A 24,489-nucleotide genomic window follows, 5' to 3' on the forward strand; every position below is an offset into this window, starting at 1 on the left:
GCTTGACCGTCAGCTCTAGGATCGATATGCTCAGCTTCATGTCATCTCTGAGCTTTTGGGATAACAGAGAGAAAACATACTGGGGATGTGCATGTTTTCGCAGATTCTGTAGGTGGAGGTGGGGGGTTGGTGTGGGGGGAATACAGGTATCCACATGTATCGGTACATGTGGGGGAGGTGGCAACTATGACTGATAACAGGATCAGTCATAGCTGTCTGACACATCTCCCCATGACTGTACAAATATGCTCAGCCAATATGGGAAAATGTCATCTGCATCAGTATGAAGTATGGCCCATCTTTCTGTTTTGTGCACAGTGTGTATTGTTAAGCCTGGAGCAATCTTGACTGGTAGAAGTTCATGCTTCATTAGCTAAAACAAACCACTTGCATGACATTTTATATATGCACTTTTTTTTTAATATAGTTTGTGTTCCAGTCACGCACTCGGGGCAGTAAGCATTTTTACGATGGGTGGAGATAACCATGCTCCTACATCAGAGAGTTCTAAGCGCGGAAACCAACTCCCCCCCCCCCCCATCTCTCTCCCTTTCCTCTGCACACCCACCCTCCCCCCACCCCGCCTGCCTCGTCCCAGCCATGACAAAGTGGAGATGGGCTGTGCCATTGGCTGCCATTCAGCCTGACTCTCTCATCGGCCCCACAGAATGCCTTTCAGGGTCCCCCAGAGTAACAACTGCTGCGTTTTATTACAGCGTGAAATGAGGAGTGAAAGAGCGCTATGGATGTTCCTACTTAACCATGCAGAATGTGTCACTAGTGGGTAGGAAGATAAGAGGACAAAGGGGGAAACGCTTTTGTTACAGCTCAAGTCCATAGAAACAACCCCATGCTCTTGTTTACAACTCCAAGACCAAACCCATTTGTGTCTTTTTAGGTGAAATTTGTCCAGAAATATGTTAACATCGTGCAGGATCATTACATGCATTCCTAAGGCAGTCCAAACAGATGGTAGCTGTGTTGCCAGCCTGAGAGATTTGCTTGAGGGAGACCCAGACGTTGGCACCCACACCCAACAGATACACTATGTCCAGCTCAATTATGCTCTCCACTCCATTTCTGTGGTGTGTTTGCCCAGATTAGATCTCAGAAGTCAAACACTATCATCGCCATCAGGAGTGCAAAATGTGAAATCCTAACGTAGTCCCATTAGTAAAACTGTTTATAGCCTACATGTTTTACTTACGGTTTGGAAGTGGTTTAGCACTTTTTGGTTTGCTGTAATTATCACTTGCTAGAGGCCAAATGCAACTGAATTTTAAAAACTCAAAAAAAAAAAAGCAGGAGCACATGCTTCCTGAGGATGAGGGTGTATATCTGCATGCGATGGGGACCAGCGCTCATAGAAAATATGTCGTGGCACTTTCCCGAACATGTTTTTGGTGGGGTCAGTATGGTTCAGATTGAGCACCAAACTGTGTAAATAGGAATCAGGCACTTGATTGATGAGAGCACCTTTGTAATTATATACAGCCATCCTATTTGCTTTGGCAAGACATCTGTCGTCGGTCCTCTTCTTCCCTACTTAAATGTCAGGTTGTGGGTGTGGCTGCGGAGAAACGCTGACAGACTGTCAGTTTTCAGCACACCTGCAAGGAGCTCTCACTGCCTCGACAGAAATGTTTATCTTTTTTTTTTTGAGAGCGCTGCTTACGATATATTCGGTTATTCAGCAAAGACAACTCTCCTGATAATTTCTTTTTAAATACAACTTCCTTTTAGAATCCAGAAATTTTTGTTTGATGGTTTGATGACTTTTGGCTCGAAGTTTTAAAAAAAACAAAAAACTAGTACTGCTAGTATTGGGAGGGTGAGACATCACTGAAAACACAGCCAGCATTCTGATCTGTGTTGCAATATCCTTAGTACGCAATGTGGTGTGTTAATTCACGCTGCTTGGCACGCAAGCCCAAGCATCTCGAGGTAACGAAGAGTCTATTTTCTTGTACAATTGTGATTGTGGTGAACCAGAAAAAAAGATTCGTCCTCAAGAAAAGCCAACGGAATGCATTCAGTCCGTGCACACAGGATCTTTCAATGAGTAAAATGAGCTTGATCCCCTGGCTTATGAGTGTATGTTCAGTGATTTGTAGAAGGGATTTGGGAGCTTTAACATGTGCGTCTACTGGCAGAATGTCCTTCAGACGCTGGTGCAGCGCAAGTTATTGCTTCAACACCTCATTGTTCCGGCGCGGCGCTTGTGTGAAGCTGGGATGCTGAGGTTGCTGCTACTGCCTGTCTGTGCCGCAGGCACCGCTCTTATAGGACAGAACTGAGAACAGAATTAATGATAGAAGGTCACCTTATTATTAATAGCAGATGATGAGAAAACTGTAAAGACTCTTTGGACCGTGAGGAAAAATTTTGGATGCGGCAACTGCGCTTATATGTCATCTTAAAACTCTGCGGTGTTCCAGCGGTTTCACCTGATCAGCTCTGCAGAAACCACAGCAGTTTCTTTTGGAGCTCTCAGCGGTCATAACTATGCGCTCTCCCTCCAGGGTGTCCAATTCTGCCTCTGACACTTATTTTATATCATCACTGGATTGACATCTATATTCCTCTGAAGTAATTAAGAAAATACCTCCTCCACCCTCTCTGTGTCGAAGAACAGGCTGTTAAACATTCAACACACTGTCCACACAGTTTTTGCCGGGCGCCCGAGACGAGGCTGTGCAAGGCGGAGAGCTGACAGAGAAGCTGAGTGTAATTGAGTGCTGGCAGGCGTGTGCGTGGCCCTGATTGCAGCGTGTTCCTCCAGAAGCAAGGTTTATGTTTCATCATGTGCCCGTCCACCGCACTCAATAAAAAGCAAATAAACTTTTCACTGGCAATGGCATAATAACGACAGAGCTAGCTAATGAGCAAATTAAAGACTCATAAATACAGCCCTGGCCCCCTGACTGAGACGTGAAATTTGTTACATCAACGTTGTGTTTAATGTACTCGCTACAGTAGGTGCCCTCATTTAACCAGTCTTCTGCACTGTACCTTACGTAACACCACTCATTCCTCTGATAGTTTGTTTGAAGGAGATTGATTGTCTTTTTGTGGCTAAAAGGTTCACCTCAGAGTCATTACTGCCGCTCTCCCTATCATATCTCCCAACATATTGGACTGCCCCAGATGAAGAATGTAGGAGAATGTGTTGAAAATTTACTGCTATGCCTTGTCTTAGTGCTGTAGTTGGTGCAGGAGTCTAAATTAAATGGAGTTGAATGAGTGACTTTGGCAGGTCTCCGGTTGGTGTGGTTTGGGCTGCTCCCAGTGCTACACAGAAGCAGCCTGGCAGAGGTTTGTGTGTTTGACTGAGCTTGCTCTTCTCTTTCACACCAGCTCTCTGTGGCCAGCAGCAGGAGCACATGAGACCCCCCCTCCACCCACCCACCCCACCCCACCCGCCACTGCTTCTCTGAGTCCCGTCTGAACGCACGCCCTATCCTGCGGCAGCATCTGCTTGATTCTGTTAGACGTGCATGGGCTTTTGTGTTCTATTACATTTGCTATTATTGAATTTGATTCGTTCAGGGTGAGCTGTTGTATTTAAAGCCGTTTGACTAGATTGGTAAACTTTCATTTAAAATTTTATCATCCCATTATGTTTGGCAAAATGACTTTGAGCTGCGCTCAAGCTGAGGTTTTGCTTTCATCCCGCGCCTATGCCAAACATTCAGTAAATTTGTTCCACGTGTTAAAAAAGGGAATCCCAAGAACATTAAACCAAGTGTATCATTTATTAAGCACTCTCTGTTCAGTGTGGTAAAGAGAAGGGAGTTTGGTGCCAGTGCCAGACAGCATCAGGCCCAGACATGAACACAAGGAGCGGGAAAAATGGCAAGAAGAGAAGGAGGCATAGACAGCATGGGAGGCTAGTAGTGTTAAGGCGTGAAGAGGGAATCTGTCAGGGGCCACATTAGGCAAAATCCAAACATCAGTAGATTTCTAGAGACAGGGCGTGCCTGTCTGCTCGTAACGGATGAACCCTTTTTGCCCTTGTTTGCTTTTTGTAGAAGATTATATATGTCCTTTGAAGGTATGTTGGGCATCTCATAACAAAAAGAGGTGTGACTGCTTACTGTGAACGTGTAGGGGAAGTGGCTGAGTGAGGTACCTGTCAGGAAGCCAGTGCACAAGCACAGAAAAGCACCTTCCCCACAGCAGCAACCCTTTGATGTGGCTTACTCTTTGAAGAACTGACACCCTTCTCCTTTTCACAGTGCCTGGAGCCCTGTAAGGAATCCTGGGACCTGAAGGAAAACCAGTGCCAGGATTTATGCGAGGTATGTCACCGCCACAAATATCGTGGTTGCCTCAGACTCGAGTGTTTGAGCTTCACATACTTAGTGGGAAAATTCAATAAAAGGAAAGTTTGAGAGGAGTGTGAAGTAACTCTTTCTGGACAGTACTGCCACTCTCTGTGAGGTTGAATCAAAGCTGTTTAATGTACTCACCACTGCTGTGAGTCATAAGCTGAAATGTAAACAGGACAATCCCTGTTAGCTCACAGGGCTGCATGTTTGCAGCCAGGCAGGTTGGACTTGAAAAGAAATGTGACATATATTTTTCCTCTCCTTGTCCTCCTCCTCCTCCTCCTCCTTCTCCTTCTTCTCATTCTCCCCCTTACTCCACAGCCCCTCTTTCCCAAGAAGCACTATGAATGTCTTACGAGCTGTGAGTTCCTGAAGTCGGTAGAGGGGGTGAAGCAGGGAGACTGTCCTGCCCCGGAGAAGGCCAGTGGATTTGCAGCAGCCTGCGTGGAGAGCTGCGAGGAGGATGGGGAGTGTTCAGCTGTCAAAAAATGCTGCTCCAATGGCTGCGGCCACACCTGTCAGCTGCCTAAGAACCTCTACAAAGGTAATACAACAAGCTGATAGTCTTGCATTACATTATATTGCAAAAAAAATGATTCCGCCACAACAAATTATTTTCCTATATTATTGTATTGCATAAACACATAGTAATAGAGAAGCTTGTGATTTCTTAATACATTAATGCAACAAAATGTTGTGTAAACCTAAATAAATGTTTCTGTTGTGCCATTTGATCAAATCATAATATTCTAGATGTCTTATGCATCGTTTTTACACAAATTCCCACAATTCTGTTGAGCATATTTGGTATCTTTGAAAACCTTGGGATCTTAACGATAATTTCAAATAAAGTATGTAATGACTGATCCACTGGCAGGTCAGTGTGAATTTCCGGCACTGATCAAGCAACGAGAGAGAGAGAGAGACTACCTTAAATGAAAATACATTGATAAATTATGAGATGAAACACATCAGAAACCTCATAACTTCTTGATTAGATGAAGAAAGGAGTTCTAGCGCAAATCGCATTGACAGATAAATGCACAGCGTCCAAACATTAGACCGCCTGCACTGATAGAGCTGCTTAATTGTCCATGCACTCCACAACTCATCTCTTTATTTAGTTATTGCTCGGCGCTGTTTCCAGGAGGGGCCAGATTAGCACGGTTCGTCGGCTGAATCATGGATACGGCCTCTCTATTCATCCTATTTAAGAAATGACGTTTCATATCTGAAAAGGGTCCAATGTAAACGTCATATTTTTAATGTGATTAAGTGATGCAGTTTGCATAATTTTCATATATAGTGTTGAACCAATTAATCCTTCTCTGTCAAGCATTAATTTTAAATCTCAGTGACGCCAACTGCAGATCATCTTTTACAACTTGCTTTTGGATCATAAATCTTTATTTCATCTTACTTTGTTGTTCTTCACCCATTCATCCCTCATGCTGTTTCTCTTGTAAATTGCAATATATCGCCGGTTTTGAATTATGCTGGATAAGCTGGAGGGTCTGTACCCAAGAATCTTTGCTCCAGTAAAACCGTTTAACAGCGCTGCCCAAGGCGGCCTGACGTTCAGAGGTTGCTGACTCGTTATGTGAGAGAACCAAGAGCCTCTGAACTTGGAGATGGCGCTGGAACTACATTATATACACTATCAGCACACAATTGTCGGCGGCCCGAGGCCATAACAAAGTTGAGCAGATTGTTGAAGTGAGAGCAGTGGAGGATGAGTCTAAATCAAGCTTTGAACCGCAGCTGTGGATAAACTGTGTGTATGCTTTGAATCACACTGTAGTTAAGTGCATGTTTGTGTACTTTTACTGAAAGGCAAGTGCATGTGATTTTGAGTTTGAGCTTGTGTACACAGAAGAACATGCTAGTGTTTATATTTGATTTGGAAAAATCCTGAGGGACTTCACGGTGGATGCCATGCTCAAAAGGTGAACAGCACGTTAATCTGGAAAGATGAAAAGAGGCGTAACCTTGAAAATTTCAATACAGCGACCCAGTCAATGAAAACCATTCACCGCGCTGTGAGACCTTCAAATCAAGCCGCCTACCCTGCTGATTTGGTCTTAACATGGAGCTCATGACGGGTCGCCGTCAGCACTGCATTTACACAGAATTACACTGAGCGTTTTGGTGAAAGTTCGGATGGAATTCCTGTCCTGGTCCTCAGCGTTAAAGGTCTAATTAGTTGCTCATGGTTTGAAGAGTGTAATTGTTTCTATGTGTGTGCAAGTGTGTGTGTAGCCTTTGCCATGATGATCCATGATGCTGGAAGCCATTAGCAAACACAAGCGGAGCGAAATGGAGCGTTTCCCCCACTGAGATCACTCTCAGATGTGTGTTTGTGTGTGTGTCCAGGTCCCCAGCCGATGTGTATGCGCCTGACAAAAAAAACTTCAGTGTTCAAGATCTCTGTCTAAAGAACAGAGACACTGGACCCCCACTGGGCTTTTGATGAATAACAAAGCCTCTTTTTTTTCTTTTTTTACATCAAAAGACCCCAATGTCGTTGCACATCATCCACTTCTCTCTAATGTAGTCTCAAAATGTGTTAGCGGAGATGTGTCTCAGATAAAATATGGCATGCATGTATGGAAATAGGTGCTTTATTAGGTTTTTCTATTTCTTTCATTTTTATACTCTTCTCTCTAGTCCTCAGTTCCTTGGAATAAATAGCAACACATATGATGCAACCCAACTTGTTACGCTTGTTTTCTGATCAAAAGAAGCACACAGTTCTTCTCTATACTGTGAGAGACAGGAAAGCAGCTGTGGTGGCGGTGGTGGGGGGGGGGGGTTGAAAAAAAAGTTATGTATGTGAAAATATGTAGGTGGCAGAGTAAAATTAAATTCAGCGAGTTATATTCACGGTGTCAGAGCAGAGTCAGCCCGTCAGCCATTCTCCGTTTACGGGAAGTCCTTGTGCAACAAGCAGCAACCCCTGTGATTATGAGCAGTCATTATGACAGTATGTGCGTGAGTATTGAAAATTATATTCTTGGAGTGTAATTGTTGGCATGATTAAGACATGAACGGACGTTATACTCCTGATCGTGCCTCAGCAGCAGTTACATCATGATTTGGAGTGCATGGAGTAAGCGTGCGGCCGTTGAAAAATGAACACTGTATGATTCTTGGACCAAACCTGACTCGAAAGTTATCTTTGGAAAGAGCAAACTGAGAAAGTGTATTCGCTGCCCTCCCACATATTGCGGAAGAGAGAGAGAGAGAGGTTGTGTGTGTGTGTGTGTGTGTGTGTGTTTGTGTTTTTGTGCACGTGTGGTTTGTGCTTCGCAGGAGTACTTGTGTGACTTTGTGGGAAGATGAGCTAAGGCAGAGGGAGCAGAGGAATGCTGTGGTTACTTTGGCATTCATTATTGTGCAGGAAATGTGACACGTTTGTTCGCGCGCACACAGACACACACTCTGTGGAGCTGTGAAACCACAGCACAATGACCCCCAGCTGTTAGTATGAAGAAAGCTGTTATCAGTGCGACAAAACAAAGTACTGACTCCATATGCATGTGGCTCAAGGACCCTCCTCCATCTCTCAGGATTTTATAATGCGTCAATCAATCACTTTTATACGCCCTGTATGAAGACTGAATAGACATATAAGTAGATCAAATGCTTTGCACTCAAAACACAGTCTTGATTATGTTGTTTACCGACAAGCCTTGTGGTAGCCTTGAGCGTGTATTGATGCTGTTTATAAATGCAGTAGTGTTGGACAGCTCAGCAGCGACAGAGACCTAACATAATGGTCCGAAAGTGCTCTGTGATTTATTGAGAAGTGGAGGATGTATTCGGCCTTCTCCTGTACTTCCAAACTTGCTTTTCCAATCTCCATCTCATTATCACTGTGCCCGATGCTCAATCAACAACTCACTACGTCTCAACTGCAATAAATTCAGTTGAGAGAATCAGTCTGACTTGGCTGAGCATTTGGCCCAGTCCTGCACTTAATAAATCTCTAATTTATTGCACATGGCCACACTGACTTTGTCAGGAAGGCTGAATGTGAAGTGCAATGATGCAAATGAACTCAACGTATATGTGTGTATGTTAGTAATGGTGTATTTTGTGTCCGGACAAGAGAGGGAGAGAGATGTTACTGTATGTGTGCCATCTCACATACCTAGGTGCTAACTATGTGAATCATTACTAAGAAGCGCAGCTACTAAAACACATCTCCCTGTCCAGGAAATATCACAATCTGTCACAGTAGAGAGATGATGCTGTTGACCCACAGCGTGCGTTAAATCTATCGCGGTGAGGTCATGTCTCATTCTTAAATCTGTATCTGTCCAACTCTGATGGTGTCATTTATCTTTCCAAGTGACTTTCACCCAAGAGAGGAAAACAACAATTTTCATGTTGAAGTTCACCAACAATGTTCCACAGATCGGTGATATTAGCTTTTGTCACAATATCATCTTGCACTTTTAGGAGTCCCTCTGAAGCCAAGGAAAGAGCTTGTGTTTTTGGAGCAGCCGTCAGGTCAGCTTGAGATCCGCTGGTCCTCCAAGTTCAACATCTCCGTGGAACCCGTCCTCTATGTGGTGCAGCGCCGCTGGAACTATGGCATCCATCCCAGCGAGGACGATGCCACAGAGTGGCAGACTGTGGCACAGGTAGGAATCGACATACCATACGTGCAAAATACTGAGGCGTATGAGGAAGATAAAATGCTTTCACTTTCAGATCCTGCCAGTTTTTATTGTGTGAGTGATTCTTTTGATCAGATATTTGGGATATGTATCAAAATGTAACTTCAGCCTCACATGTCTCAGCGTGCCACATGCTGCAGCTGTGAAAGTGCTGCATTGCGCTGACAGACTGTTGCACACGGTTGCACATTCCTCACAGTCACAGTGTCTTTTAAAGTTTGGTAAAGAGAAACACACGGATGACTGATGTGGCAAGCAGACTCACATGGGGCTGTGACCCTGCGTGAACCCTGACCCCTGCGGTTTGCTCTCTCCCCATCTGTCCCTCAGACTGCAGAGGAGCACGTCCAACTGGCTGACATCAGAGCCAGCAGATGGTACCAGTTCAGAGTTGCTGCAGTCAACGTCCATGGGACCCGCGGCTTCACTGCACCCAGCAAACACTTCCGCTCCTCCAGAGGTCTGTGTGTGTATGTACATATGCGTGTGTGTGTGTGTGGCCTTGCTTTGTGTGGAAGTTCCTGTTTGACACCCACTGCCCTCCATTTGTTATGGTTAAGACCTTGGAACAGGTGGAGTCTTTGGGAAAGAGTTTTGAAACCTGATTTGACTTTTCATCTGGCCATGCAAACAATCAGTGTGTGGTGCATATCTTATTTGCATGTAAGACAAGTTTACTTTATCACTGACTCAAAGAGATTTTACATTTTGATGTAATAGTGTCTTTATTCACTGCACTGCACCTCTCACTCAGTGGACTACAAGACATATTTTTAGTAAGAACTGACGTCTTAATAATATTTTTGTTTGACTCTCTTTTGTGAACTCTTCAACCCCTTGGCTCCACACACCATCAGTAAACTGCCTCTTTTTTCGGTTTAAATACTGAATATAATCACATTCAATAAACCCAAACAGACATTTATCATTTTTGATAACCTGAATTGTAAATAAATATTTCCCCCCACAGTTTCCGCACATATAAACAGCAAGCTAAGATTAAAGTATAATTCATCGAGATGCCGAGTTGAATGCGAGTAATGAGAAAGGACTGGGTGCACAGAACATTTCTTTTCTGTGTTGCAACCAGATATTCATTTATGTCTTCAAAGCAGGGGTTTCCCCCTCTTTACAGCCACATAAAATGTAATATGTCTGAATTAGTCAGGATATGCAGGTTTCAAATGAATGCAAGTGTTGTCTTGCCTCCAGAGGGAGTGACGTAACGTAGGCACGCTTCAGATCTTTGCCACAGATAAGTGAACGAGCTCTGATGGCATCCTGCGTTACAGCTCGACTCCCCTTCCTTGCGCTTTCAGTGCTGAGTGACACTAAATATAGCCTCATTGTTCTACAGATGGCATTTGTTAAAGTTTAGGCCACTTGCTGTGTGGTTCCCAGGGAGTACAGGTTGTGAATATAATATTGTGTCTTGATTGCATCTGATCCAGATCAGATACAGTGTGTTTGTTTGACATGTAGAGGCAGAGCCATGTGTCCACCGGTTCAGATATGTTCTGATGAGGCTCAGGAAGTGGCCTTGATTTCAGTGTGTGTAAATGTGTGTCATGTAGAATAGCGTCTGCATTGTGTGGACCACCTCCATTTAATACACAGTGCACATTAAATTTGTTATTCACATAGATAGAAAAAAGTGTTTACCGGTTGAACACTGGCAGGGATCGTACGCACACACCATGTTCTGCCAAATCCTGAAAGTCAGTGCCAAAGACGAAAAGTATTAGTGTGTTTGGTGGTGTGTGTATGTTGACCTGTCCTGTCAATCCTTCATCATACATTTGCTCCCTAGAGAATTTTGGATGGCTGTCTGACAGATCCAGACACCAGGTGGGAAAAGGATTCTGCTGCAGGGATGGAAAACGATCCCCAATCAGGCCAATCAGTGCCAGCACGCTGATAGATTGATGAAAGCTGTCACAGATTTGATGAGTTCCTGGACATTCTGTCATGCCATTGTTATTTATGTAGTACGGCTATATCATCTGATTGCAATTTTGCTCTACTATACTTTGTTAGGGCAATTTGTAAGAACTGACTGCTTATTTATCTTGCACAGCCAACATCAGCTGGTATGGAGAACTGATGTGTCCAATTGTGTTTTTGGACTGGTTTTAAATGTGTTTCAGGTGGGAGAGGGCAGGGGAGAGGAGCCAACTGGGCTGTGGCATGAATCATTTTCTCATTACAGGGCTATTCCCTCCGGTCTAGCGTTTGGCATGTGGCCCTGCCCCTCCTCCTACACCGGGCTGACATCAGAGGCCGGCAGTAGGCTGGGTCACAGCGCACACAGATAGGTTCAGAACCACACGCACATTAGTTAGAGTACCGGAATGTTGAGCCAAAGTGAGCAGCATGTGTTTGTTAACCCCTGACCTGCTCTTTCGGTCCTGTCGAACGCTGTCATAGACGTGACATGACACCTGTCATAACATCTCACGCCAGATTGTCAATGGAGGACTAATTACTTTACACAGTGTCATACTAGTCCCCCTCCTCAACTGCAATGCAAACCTTCAAGTGGTGAAAGGCGTCCTGGCCTGTAAGACATTCAACCTGGAATTATACTTGCAAAAAAAAAAAGCTGCCTTGGCCCGAAATTTGTCACATACAAGAACCAGAGGCCCTCTTCGTCTCCCTCCCTAAATGTCTACAGATGCACAAGATCTGTTACCACTGACAGTATTGTTTCTTGTTGTTGCTTTGTCTTCAGATCCATCCGCTCCCCCCAGCCCAACCAATCTGCGTGTCACCAACGTGACGCTGGGAGACGAAGGCCTGCTGACAGCACGTCTCAACTGGACCCTGCCAGAGGAGCCAGATATTCCCGTACATCACTACAAAGTGTTCTGGAGCTGGACTGTGCCCACCAAGTCGATGGTGCCATCTAAGAAGAAAAGGAGAAAGACCACCAACGGGGTAATCTTCTCACCCTGTCTTAGAGATGTGTTCCTTTTCTGTGTTTTCATCTCCCTCTCTCTTTCTCTTTCTCTGTACGGGGTCTCATCCAAGATTATCTCAGCATCTTCTTCTCTGGCTTCAACACATTGGCGTAAATGTGCATGCAAGCCTGTAGTAGAAGAAAGGATAAACATGGAATGGGGGTTGCATTTATTTATACATACTTGCAAGGCTATTGATGCAATGTGTTCTTCATTGTTTTAATTCCTTATACTGATGGAAGAACCGCTAAGAACGTACAGTGAAGCTTTGAAAGAAAACACATTGATTATGATAAATAGCCTTGTTTTAGCGATAAATCATGATTTCAAGGGCATATGTTTCTTAAATGTCTCAATTTGTATTGTTCAATTTTTTGGCAGTTGATATTTTGGAGCTTTTGTTTTATATCCTACTCACACTCGCAGTTTTTGATTGTGTAATGCAGCTATTTCTGAATTGGTTAAGTGTATTTATATATTTATTTGTTTTATTTTTAACATAGGTCTCAGTAGCTTCAAAGTCAAGCGGTGACATAACTATACTCACAAATTCCTATCCTGTCTTTTACATTCATACATACATACATATTCAAACTAAGGTGAGACTCGTGTCAGTAAAACTGGACAAAACAGCTTAAAAACATCTGAGAAACATGTATTATTAATGACCTCCTATGATCATATAGAAAGAACAAATATATATTTTTTACAATAGTATGTAGTCAATAATGTTAAGAATGATTTTCTCTCTTCTACAGTAACAATACATATTCATGTTTGCAAATATTGATTGGAATGTCACAGACCTTAAGAGTGAAATGTGATTGCGGCCGCGGGTCCATAAACATATTTTTTATGTAATTGACCTTATAGATAAATCATCTTTCCTCATAAATCACAGATTTTCTTATATGCATGACTTGGTATTTAGTCCAATCAGATCCATTTGCATTATATATCCAGTAACACATGACTTCATAGCTACATCCCTGTGGATCAGTATCCATGAGGAATATTTCATTAGAGACCCGGGCAGAAAGACAGCTTGTCTAGACAGTCCACACACACCTCTATAGAGTCTTCTCCTGAATTAGTTTTTGAAATGCATAGCAGATGTGGCACAGAGAAGATAGAGGTGGGAGACACCAGACACCTATTGACACATGTACTACTGGTTTCCACTTTGGCACCTCAGGGCTTTGAAAGCACCCTGCTGGTAGAAGAATGTCAAAACACACACAGTCAATAACAAGAACTCATCAAGCTCACGCTGACGGTGGAATGCTGGAAGTCAAACACAGTGAGGAAGCCCTGGGAGGCTCTGATAACATGGCTCCCTCATAAGGCCCTGAAGGCTATCTCCTCGCCACGATACCTTCCTCAGCTCCACATGTGTTCTTAATAAGCAGGGCTTTCCCATAGGCCTGGTTTGGCTGGGGCTGAGCTGAGTTGGAACTGTGACTGGGACAGTGACAGGGCTACGAATTAAGGCTCAAGTGACAGTGTGGTTAATAAGCAAATGCCAACATCCAAGATTTTTCTGTTGTCACAGGCTCAGAGCTGGGTGGATCTGGAAGGACTGCAGGCAAACAGCAGTTACACTGTGGAGCTGCAGGCTGTCACGTACTGGGGACAGGTGCGACTGAAGAGTTCCAAGGCCTCACTCCACTTCAGCACCACCCAGAATAACGAATCTGGTAAACATGAGCGCTTTTGCTAATATTCACTTGTTCATTCAGCTGTCAAACATGTTATGTTTTTTAAGCCATGCTAGCGGTATGGCACTAGGAATGGCAATGTCAGTCTGTCTGTCAATTGGTCTACCACTTTGGTACAGACTGAAATAATATAACAAATATTGTCAGGGTTGGCATTTTGTACTGACATTAATGGTACCCAGATGATGATTCCTAATAACTTTGGTAATCCACTGACTTTTCTTCTAGCGTCACTATGACATTTTAAGGGAAATTTCTCAACAGCTATGGGCTGGATTGTTGTGAAATTTGGTATAGACAAACATGCCCCCCTGAGGGTGAATTGTAATCACTTTGTGATTCCCTAAGTTTCCATCTAGTGCCATCATCAGGTCAAATTTTAAGTTATCCAGTATGTTGCTTCAGAGCAAATGCTTGCAAAACCAATGTCATTCATGTAGCCTCTGTTGCACTTTATGTTTAGTACAAATTAGCAAATGTTATCAAAACACACTAAAGGTGATGAACATGGTAAACACTATACCTGCTGAACATCAGCACAATGTGAGCATGGTAGCATGCTGGCATTAGCATTTACTGGCATTTACTTCAAAGTACTGCTGTGCCTAAGTACAGCATCACAGGACCGCTATCATGGCTCTTTGTCTTGTTACACAACATATGTGCTATTTGGTTAATACTTTTAGCTAAATCCTTTAGTGTTGGTAAAGGCTCCCCTCAAAAATTGATGTGAAAGTCATGTGGTCACAAGGCATCCAAAAATCAACAAGCTTGGTAGCTGCTATTAAAAGTAAATCATGCGCTACCTGAAATAAAAATGTAAAAAAAAAAACTGGACGGAGCTGCAGTTTTGTGATTGCGGATCCATATGGGATTAGCTGAAACAGCGAAATCCAATTTTCTTTGTCTTTGTTTTCCTAAATTGCTGAGAGTCTTCAGGCAAACAATCATCATGAGAAATGCAAAAAGCAGGAATGGCCAAGGTACGCTGACAGCACATCTGCATTCATTCGGATCCCCAGCATGTTTAGGAAGCACAGACGAAGCCTCAGTGCTATGATTGTGTATATTTTAAGCATGTGTGGCTCTAGAGGGAATTGAACCTCTAACCTTGGCAGTGTTAGTGTGTACCCATCGAGTTACACCACATTTATGCATAAAGGACATGTTGTAACTGCTGTGATCTTACAAAGAAATAATTGTGTGTTTCTGTTACCATGCTGGAGAGTTTGCCACAACACAGCCAGCGTTGTGTCTTAGCTACAGCAGCAAACATTTCTCCTTTCTCTTCCCTGTGAAATTAGTGCTCAAGTCAAAGAAGGAGGAGATATCCCCTCTTGGTTCAACCTTGGCCAAACGCCCTTCTGGCCCTCTAGAGGTAGGCACGCCCTTCTACCAGGATGGCCAGCTGCAGGTCCGTGTCTACTGGAAGAACCGAGGAGGTATGCACAATACTGTATTGATTTATAGCTTTGTTAGAATCCAATTAGCACCCCATTATGTCCATCAATCACTATGACTCATGTAAACTATGATATGTGTATGTGGTATGCCCGGTTCTCAGTTACCCAAACAATGGAAGATTCTTCTAAGAAATGTGGTATGAGATGGTGCAAATGAAATAAATGAAACAATGTGTCTTTGTGAGTGCTTGGTAATGTGAGTGCTGGGGAAATTGGTGTAAACTTGCGCATGGACTGGTAGACCGGAGCCACTGTTTAGTAAAGAACAATAAACACACAGAGCCGGAGCCGTGCGATGGGGTTTATTGACAGCTGTATTTAATAGATCCTCGCCCTCGCATTAGTGTTGAAGCGGTCCATTTTGTTTTACAAGACCTGATGTCATAGGGAAGAGAAATGGTCGTGGGTTGCAGCACTGCAAGGGGTTAAAGCCTATAGGAATGCCTGTCCCAGCGGCATCCATTCCCCAACCCTTCTGTTAATACCAGAGTGGAAATATGGAAACCTTGAAAGCAATGCTCTCAGGGTAACCTGTCAAGTCCCATTCACTGGTCTATGTTATGTTACTAATATATGTCATCGCCCAAGCCAAACTCCACATCTTAGAGTCAAGAATGCAAACCCTGGCTGAAGGAGAGGCCTGGTGAGACACCAACTGCTGAATCAGAGAGAGAGAGAGGGGGGGGGGATGGAGTTGGCCCAGAGCTGTTAGCAAGGTTGGCCTGGACTCAGAGAGCTGAGTGATGCTGACGGGGATCAAGCATGGCTGGGGAATCACAGTGTTGCAGAGCAGAGTTAATCCCGGTCCAGCTTCTTTTTCTGTCTCTTGTTTGCGGTCCTGGTCTGCAGTATATGTGCCACTGCCACTCATTAGTCTGAGGGATGACCCTGTCTTTGACTCTGACAACCTGTGTTCCACTATTGTAAACATACAGACATACAGATGGCCTGGAGAGTTGGAGTCTCTGGACATCTGGTTTGTGTGACAGAGAGAAGGGGACAGGTTAACTGAACCATGATTAAACTCTCACTCATTGTCTCTGTGATCCAAACCAGCCCAGCCTCTGGGTTGTCTCCAGCAGACGAAAGAGAACCTTACTGTACACCAGCTCAGATAATATATCGCTGTCTGCCCAGCACCCAGACAATAGTCAGCAGTCCGGCGGTGGCGGCACTTCTGAGGTTCGCTTCCAGTCATGATTTATCGAACACCACTGAGGCTCTGTTCTCTACCTGATTTCCATGTCCCATTTCTTGTTTTACATACCACTTCCCCTCTCCGTTAGACCCTGGCTAAGCATATCTTGTTTATTTTTTCCCTGATTTCCTGGTTCACTGTAATTCCTCTCTTCTGCTTCCAAAGAGCTCAAGGGCTCCAAGTGCCAGATCTGTGTCTAAGCCTTCAAAGGACCCCTTTTATCTCCCCTCTATAACCCAGGCCGCTGCCGAGGGGCGAACATGGCATAACTTAATTATTAATCGGAGAAGTATTTCACATATTCAAGCGACATAGTCGAATGAATAATGAATTTAGTAACATAAGATGAGGGTGATGGGCAGATAAACACTGCTGATGAGCTCATGAGAAGCTACTATACAGAAATGAAGTGATGGGTGCTGCAGCTGAGAGAGCTAGTGTGCCCCGGCATGAGCATGGCTACTCATGAGAATGCAAATCTTTTAAGTTGAAGTAGAAAAGTTTTCCAAGTTTTGGTTGGGAATCTAGCCCTCAGCTTACAAAAGGAAAGGTTTAGGAAACAGGAAAATTATATTTAATAGGCATCATGCAAAGATAAGGAAGGAAGTGCTTTCAAGTTGTTTTTAATTTTCAGAGACAGATAAGTTATCATGGTCATCAATGATGGAAATAGTGATATGAGATCTCAGATGGGAAGTGTTGTAATTTGTGAGATATCAATTGTTTAATCATTTCAGCCTGTCAGATTGTCTTTTGATATATGATTCATGTTCAGTGGGCACAGTGGTGGCATGTAACAAAGTAGATTTATTCAAGCACTGTACTTTAGTACAGTATGTTCCTTTTTTTGGGTGGAACGGGGGAGTTGCGGCTACTTTATACTCCTACGCCACTACATTTCAGAGATAGAAGGGCAGAAGTATGATATTTTTTATTATATTAACTTTGCAGATTAATATTTCACATCCAAAACCTATGATGATACCTCAGTGAATAAACTGTGTTGTTCTACGTTCATCTAACAGCATGTAGATCTGCTACTACGTTTAAATTGGTTCTTCACAATGCATCAGTAATAATTATTAGGATTGGTTCTAAGAACAATTATTATTATTTATTGATCTGTTGATTTTTTTAAGTGTTTAGTCTGTAAAAAAGGTTAAAAAAAATAGTGATAAATGCTTACGAGAGTTTCCTAGAGCCAAATAGCTTGTTTTGTCGGCCCAATAGACCAAATACACAATTTTCTATGATATAATGAGAAAAGCAGAAAATCCTCAAATTTGAGAAGCAGGAACCAGTACATGTCTTTAATTTGTGTTTTATGAATGACTTGAAAGATTAATCAAATATTGTTTTTGCTAACTTTTCTGTTCTCTTCTGTTATCCACTGATTGATTCATCAACTAATCACTTCGGCATTAAAATTAATAAACCAATATTGTAACACTGACAAGGCCTTTCTTTAACGTACATTTAAGTACATTTTGAAGATGATACTCTCATACTTTTACTAAAATTCTGAATACAGGACTTTTACTTGCTACTTTTTCTAAGTAAAAAATCTGAATACTTTAGCCACTGACTTCTTATCTGTCCCATGTTTCAGATCCTGCAGTGAGTCGCTACCATGTCCAGTGGATGCCGGAGTACTGCAGCCACAATGAGACACGAGGACCAGAGAAATCTGTCACACAGGTTAGTGTCCAGCAACCGTTTCACAACCTCCAACTGAGGGTCCGGTCAAAGAGGGCATAGCACAGAGCTGTGGTTTGATCAGCAGCTCTGTGCTATGCAAAGCACGTGCCTAGCCTTTTGTCTGATGCTTAGAGAGGACAGCTCCTCTAAAGAAAACAACTCCAGTGAGTGAACCCAAGGCCCTGTTGTGTTGGATTTTGCACTGGGCAAATCGCTGGCTGTTGTTTCGAATATTATGAGTCAGTCGTGTGGTCAGGCATGTGGTGTGTTGGCCAATAAAACGCATTTACTTAAACAATGTTTCCCGGAATGGGGAATCATTCACCTCCAACGGCCCCAGCCATGCTTCTGCATGGGGCTTCTTTTAGGGTGCAGCAGGGTTTGTGTAGGGTTTGGGAGAGTCTGGGGAGGGGGTGGTGTTAACTGTTCGGGCTCAGGCTGATACAGGATGGCAGAGGCCTGGCAATCAACACATTCTTTGGGGACCAGAACTCTGGTTGCTAGGAAATATACATCCATTTTCTATAGATCACTGGGAAGGATTCCAGGCTTTTGCTTTTATGTGAGCACAGCGCCTCATTCACTTTTAATCAAAGCTGTTTCATATCAGAGGGAATATACACACACCCGTTCTCAAGGGACTGCCTATTAATGTAGAACCTCTTTATTACAAATGTAAGATCTAAATTCACCAGTCAGCGGGATTTTTCCTTTTTCTTTTTTTGGTCTTTGTTTCCTGATGAGAAAGGTGATTTTTTTTTTTTTTTTTTGTTGAGATCAATAGATGATTAAAGTTTGCCATGAGTTTTAAGTGCAAGACTGCTGCACAGAATTCATTAGCATGATTTACAGGCCATTCTCATTTCAAATTACACATGAATCTGCTTTGGTTGCTTAATCTTAATTTCAGTTCTTCTTGTGTTTATGAAACATTTGGAAGCTATAAAAACCAATGATATTGCAGTTAGAATAGGAAAATAGTGGTCTAAACCCTACCATGTGAGTGTTCAAAGTGGTCCTGTGATGTGTGGCATATTCCTGAGGCCTGAGTGGGAATGTGATCTGCCCTGGCGCTGTGTATTTAATTATCTCTGAAGCTCCATGGGACCTGACCTGGGTGACATGTCAAAGTCATCAGGGCTGAATAATGTGTTTCTTGGCTCAGGAGAACTACATCAACCTCCCGGGCCTGCTGTTCTCCTGCAAGTACAAAGTCACAGTTCACATGCTGAAGTCCAAGAGACGCTCCAAGGACGAGAGCACCACCTTCCTTACACCATCCTGTGCTACCATCCGGAGCAAGACTCACAAACACATCCCCTGCCCAGGGGAGGGAGGTAAGTATTCAGCCGTTTGACACGTAAAGAGCATTTTAAAATCAATCTGCATTAGTGTGGTTACAGTAACGAGACATCATAGCATATTATAATCATGTTGATGGAAAAAATCTATACTCTGATAAAAGAGTAGTTCAACATTTTTGGAAATGCACTTATTGGCTTTCTTGTCGAGAGTTAGATGAGAGGATTGATACCTCTCTCTTGTATGTAAGGTAATAACGAAGCTACTGCCAGCAGCCGGTTAGCTCAGCTTAAGGGGAAAGAGCTACCCTGGCTCTGTCCAAAACTAACAAATGCTAAAGCTCACTAATTTATACATTATATCTTGTTTGTTTAATCTTTGCAAAAGTGTCAAAATGACATGTTGTGGTTCTAGGAAGGGTTATGTGCTGGACTCCTGTCTGGGCACAGTAACTTCTTGGAGTCTCTGCTGGATTCCTAGAGTCTTGTCGTTACAGTGAGCAGGGAACTCTAGGAAGTTACTGTATTCGGCCAAGAAATAGTCCGGCACATAACACCCCATAAAACCGCAACATATCCTTTTTACTCTTTTGTTAGCATTAAACTAATGAGATATAATGTGTCAGTTAGAAATGTATGAAAAATGAAACACTCTGGTGAGGTCTCCATTGTCTTACAAGAGGGGCTTTATTCTGGGCCTAGGAGTGTACACTCGCATTGAACATACAGAATGTTTAGCGTTCACAGTGAATCTTCCCACTTTATACATACTTCCAACCCCCTAATCTTGCTGTCTCAGGGCTGCCTTGCACTTGGAGACAACTCTGGCAACCCATACCAATACAAGAAGATTCCTTGCAAGGACACATCTTATCTTTCAGCTGAGTCATGAATGACCTTGGCCTAACAGAGACTAAGCTTCTTCGTATACAACTTCAGCATCTCAGTAAATTTCCATCACAGTCAGTAAATTTCCAACACAGTTCTTTTTTGATCATGAGATCAACATCAACTATCTATCCTATGCCCTACGAGCTTTGTCCGACCCAACAACAGTCAAAGGATCCCCACTAAGAGGTTAAGACTCCTGGCAGAGGTCACCAGTCATAGGTACACAACAGCCAAACATCCCCTCATGATTGGCAAGAGAAGGGTAAAAGACCACAGTGTCTAGCAACTCTATTAGTGAAACAAGAGAAAAGACAACAACTGAGTAACTATAATCAATATCAACAATATGTCATAGTATTTTAAGCAGGTAATAATTGACATTCATATGCTTGAAACACAGTCCTGTAGATCAATTTAGCTCAGATCTCCTGGTTACAGTGATGTTAGCTCTCAGATATTAGCATGAAGAAACACTACCTGCTGATTAAAGCACTTAACACTGGCATTTTAAGGCACATAATCAATATTAGCAATCCATGAAGAACAAAATGATCTAAAAACAAAATCGGTTTCATCAATCAACAATTAGGTGTGGACTCGTGCATTAAAATGATTACAATCTCTGATTACTGGTCAACTGATAATAATACTAATAATACCCCATGTGTCTGTGTGTAGTGTAGTGTAGTAGGGATGTTTTGGCTTGAAACTGCTATTCATTTATTTAATTGCGGCTTCAGTGTTGAACAGGTCACCAATATGATAGTCATCACCCAAGGAATCGTCTTGGTAATAGAATGCCAAAGGACAAACGGGCATCGGCCTGTCAAGCATTTCAAAGGTCTCGGGGCTTACGGTTTGCTTAACCATAATTTTTGTAAATTGCCTAACACGACCCTTGATCAAGACTGATATGCATGATCAATGATCAACACTATTATCCCAATCACTACCGTAACACCTAGGCGCATGATGGAAGAATGAAAATTATGCAGCTCTGCAAAATCTTTTTCAGTATCCTGCACTAAGTCGGCCACTATTCGGACAATGGGTCAATGCATCAAGATGTAGGTGCAACACTCTGACCCTACCACGGCGCAGACTCCTCCTTGTGAGGCAAATATTAGATCTAAGGCTATATGGTTCTGTAAAGCTACCTTTCTGGTCTCATGCGTTTCGTCAGCCATAGCTCTAAGGGTTCATATGCTTTTCTAGTACTTATGTCAAGGCAGTGGTCTCCTTTTGATTAGTAAAGATGCCGAAAGATGGAATTAGGACACCTGCAATATGTTGGAATGTACTGTAATCTCAATGTTGACACTTACATAGTGGCTCTTACAGGTGCGCAATTTCAGTACCAGACACAGGCCTGATTAGGAGAACCAGGAATGCTAAATAACGCAGTCCCTGCACTGGACCAGCTGGAATACACCCATAGGCTTTAGTGTCATATATAGACGCACTCTGGAACGGTAGGTGAAGAGGTTACATTTAGGTTTGTGATGCTAGAACAGTTACTATATCCTAAGGTTTGCAGTAGTGGACTGTATAAGTCTTGCACAGGTCTTGGGTCCAAATCTATATAGAAACAGAACTTGCTTTAACTAATGAACATCTAACATAGGAAAGGATACAGAGCTATCTCTGTCCTTACTTACTGTACTTAGAGGGATAGAGTAATTAAGTGACATTACTAACACCAAGGATAGAGGTAATATTTCAGCCCATGGAACAGATTCTACCCAAGCATTTACTTTAAGTGTCACAGCTACATTAGACGCTTCACAATCAGACCACCTTTTGGATGAGCAGTTAGTTTGTCTCAGAATCAATACTAACATATGTCGGAACAAACCTAGGTATTGCGTTTGGAAACTCATTACCTTGTGTAGTTCAGCTATATTTACATCTGGAGTTCGATGATACTGATTAACTTGGGATAATAAAACGTTTTCAGTAAACTGATTGCTTAAGTTGCACAAACTAGACTCTTCCCAATCTGCTTTAGTGAATGGAGTTGGAGTTAGCATAGGCAAGTGGGAGGAAGATGGCATTTGATGACATATCCAACAGTTAGACAGATTTCTGCTATTAGCATAACCTACCATAATTTGCATAGCTACATTTGATGTCTCATAAGAGCTATGTTTCCTATGTGTTTCCATCTTCTGATTATCATGTGATGAGGGATAATGTCTCTTGTTGGGATGTTTCTTTCATCCCACGGTGGTGCTTTTGTCCTAGTACTCTGGTTGGTTTGTGTGTGGAAGATTAGAATGTGTCTGTTCTGAGAATATATTAGCTCTTATGCTCTGGTGATTGTCTTACGTGGTTGCCTCAGGGGAATGGGGGAAGTAGTGCCACTTATGCTGAAGAGCTGAAGTAGGACTTCCCAGAGAAGTCTCTCTGGCTGATTAACCGACTGTACCCTCATCTCCATTGTTTAGATCTCTTTGGAACCTTGTGGCATGGATGCATTCTGCTTTCACTTCCACCATCGGAGTGGTTCTTTTGGGCAGCTGCAACTAGGAGATAGAAAAACTTTATCTAGTGATTTCACAAACACAAAATATTTTATCTTAAAGGAATCTTTCCCAGGCTCTGGCAGAAACCTGTAAATGGAACCTTCTCAGAATGTTAGTTAGCATATAGATACGCTGTCAGGGATTCCTCTGTCCATAGGGTAGCTCTGTGAGATGTCAGTGGCAGGCTTGCAACTGCACAGAAAGATCTTCCCATCAACATTTCATGTGAACTTATCCTTGTGGTTCTCCTAGGTGTACTTCATACTTCAGTTGTGTCCTACATCCTTTCTACCTGTCCTGAGTTCTGGGGGTGAAAAGGAAAATGCAACTTCCAATTATCCCTAACACTTTGCTCAGCTGTTGGGTGACTTCAGAAATGAGCAACTTATTTTCTTTTGGGAAACACTTATACCTACTTGGAGAATGTATGTAGAGTAACTAAAAGATATTTGTATCTTATACATGGATGCACAAAATCTATTTACATATTTAAAACAGTCCTAAGGACGAAGGTAAGCGATAATGTTTTTACTGCTGTTTGCCCTTATGTTGTAAGGATACTGTGCGTCTGCTTACCAATGATTAAGTCACTATGGTTATTAATGGACGAATTATTGGATCACATGATTCCCCCCCCCCCTTTCCATTTGAAGACCCGTGTGCAACTTGTGCTAACACGTGGAGCAGGGACGGAAAAACTGAAAACCATCAGGGTGGAGCCACAAGCCTGACTTCGACTGGGAACAACCTTTATTTTCCACAGTCTCTTTACAACAGTCAGCTCAGGATTATGCATCTTCAACATCATCAAGTGAGGCAATCAGTGAAAAACAGCACATTTCACAATAGCCAATTGCAACAGCAAGAGAATGACTTTTATTAAAACAAATTCAAATATCAGAGCTGAATGTTAAATTAGTTTACCAGATGAGATCAAAAACTCACACAGTTTCCACCCTCCTTAAAATCATGAGCCACTCTAAGGCATCTCAGGAATCAGATATAAAAAGTTACAGACTGGCCTACAGTCAAAATACAGGCAACATGAATACTTAAAACTCAGCCTACTGAGCAAAACTCCAGGTGGCAGGACATACGCCTTAACAACACCTGGTTCAGAGGTGACCACATAGCCATCGCAAAAGATCAAATCTGAATTTGGAATGGGAATTTGCAACTAATCAAGCCTAGGTAATGTAAATGTATCAGTCAATGTTTCACAATTGTGGGTAACTAACTCCTTGTCTAAGTCAATCAAAGGGAGCAATGTGGCTGGCTTTAAAGGTGGAGTTCTATGAATCAAAACGGTAGAGAAATGATTGCTTCATAGCCAGTTGTATAAGCAGCTGTCATGTACTGGGTGGCAGAAGTGTTCAGAATGCAAAACACGCAAATACGCTAACAAAACTTTACAGGTGAAACCCAGTGGGGCTGAATTCTCAATTAGGATAAACGTGGCAGCTACACAAACAAACAGCCTAGCATTCCCTGTACTACAGGAGGCAGAAGAATAGAATAAAATAGAATGGAATAGAGTAGAGTAGAATAAAAGAGTGGCCACAGAGCAGTAATGACAACCTTATCTCTGACCCAAATACCCAAGGTGAAGCTGTCCTTCTTATGCACATATTGATAGTAGTCAACTTAAAGTCTGGCAATCCCAAGGCTGATGCAGATGTAATAGCAGTGTTCAAGTCTCTGAAAGTAGATGTCATACTT

At 42.7% G+C, this 24,489-nt stretch overlaps 1 protein-coding gene across 1 annotated transcript in view; it reads left to right on the forward strand.

The window, feature by feature from the left end:
- The window catches only part of LOC137192777 (anosmin-1), a 46,480-nt gene that overhangs the window by 15,623 nt on the left and 6,368 nt on the right, over positions 1–24,489 (forward strand). Inside the window, exons 3-11 of the mRNA XM_067603708.1 lie at positions 4,239–4,301; positions 4,653–4,875; positions 8,796–8,980; positions 9,347–9,476; positions 11,748–11,953; positions 13,529–13,673; positions 14,999–15,136; positions 17,965–18,053; positions 19,219–19,390. Coding sequence (XP_067459809.1) covers positions 4,239–4,301; positions 4,653–4,875; positions 8,796–8,980; positions 9,347–9,476; positions 11,748–11,953; positions 13,529–13,673; positions 14,999–15,136; positions 17,965–18,053; positions 19,219–19,390 — 1,351 coding nt within the window. The remainder of the gene's footprint in view (positions 1–4,238; positions 4,302–4,652; positions 4,876–8,795; positions 8,981–9,346; positions 9,477–11,747; positions 11,954–13,528; positions 13,674–14,998; positions 15,137–17,964; positions 18,054–19,218; positions 19,391–24,489) is intronic.

This window comes from Thunnus thynnus, chromosome 11 (assembly GCF_963924715.1).
Source record: "Thunnus thynnus chromosome 11, fThuThy2.1, whole genome shotgun sequence".
Classification (NCBI taxonomy): domain Eukaryota; kingdom Metazoa; phylum Chordata; class Actinopteri; order Scombriformes; family Scombridae; genus Thunnus; species Thunnus thynnus.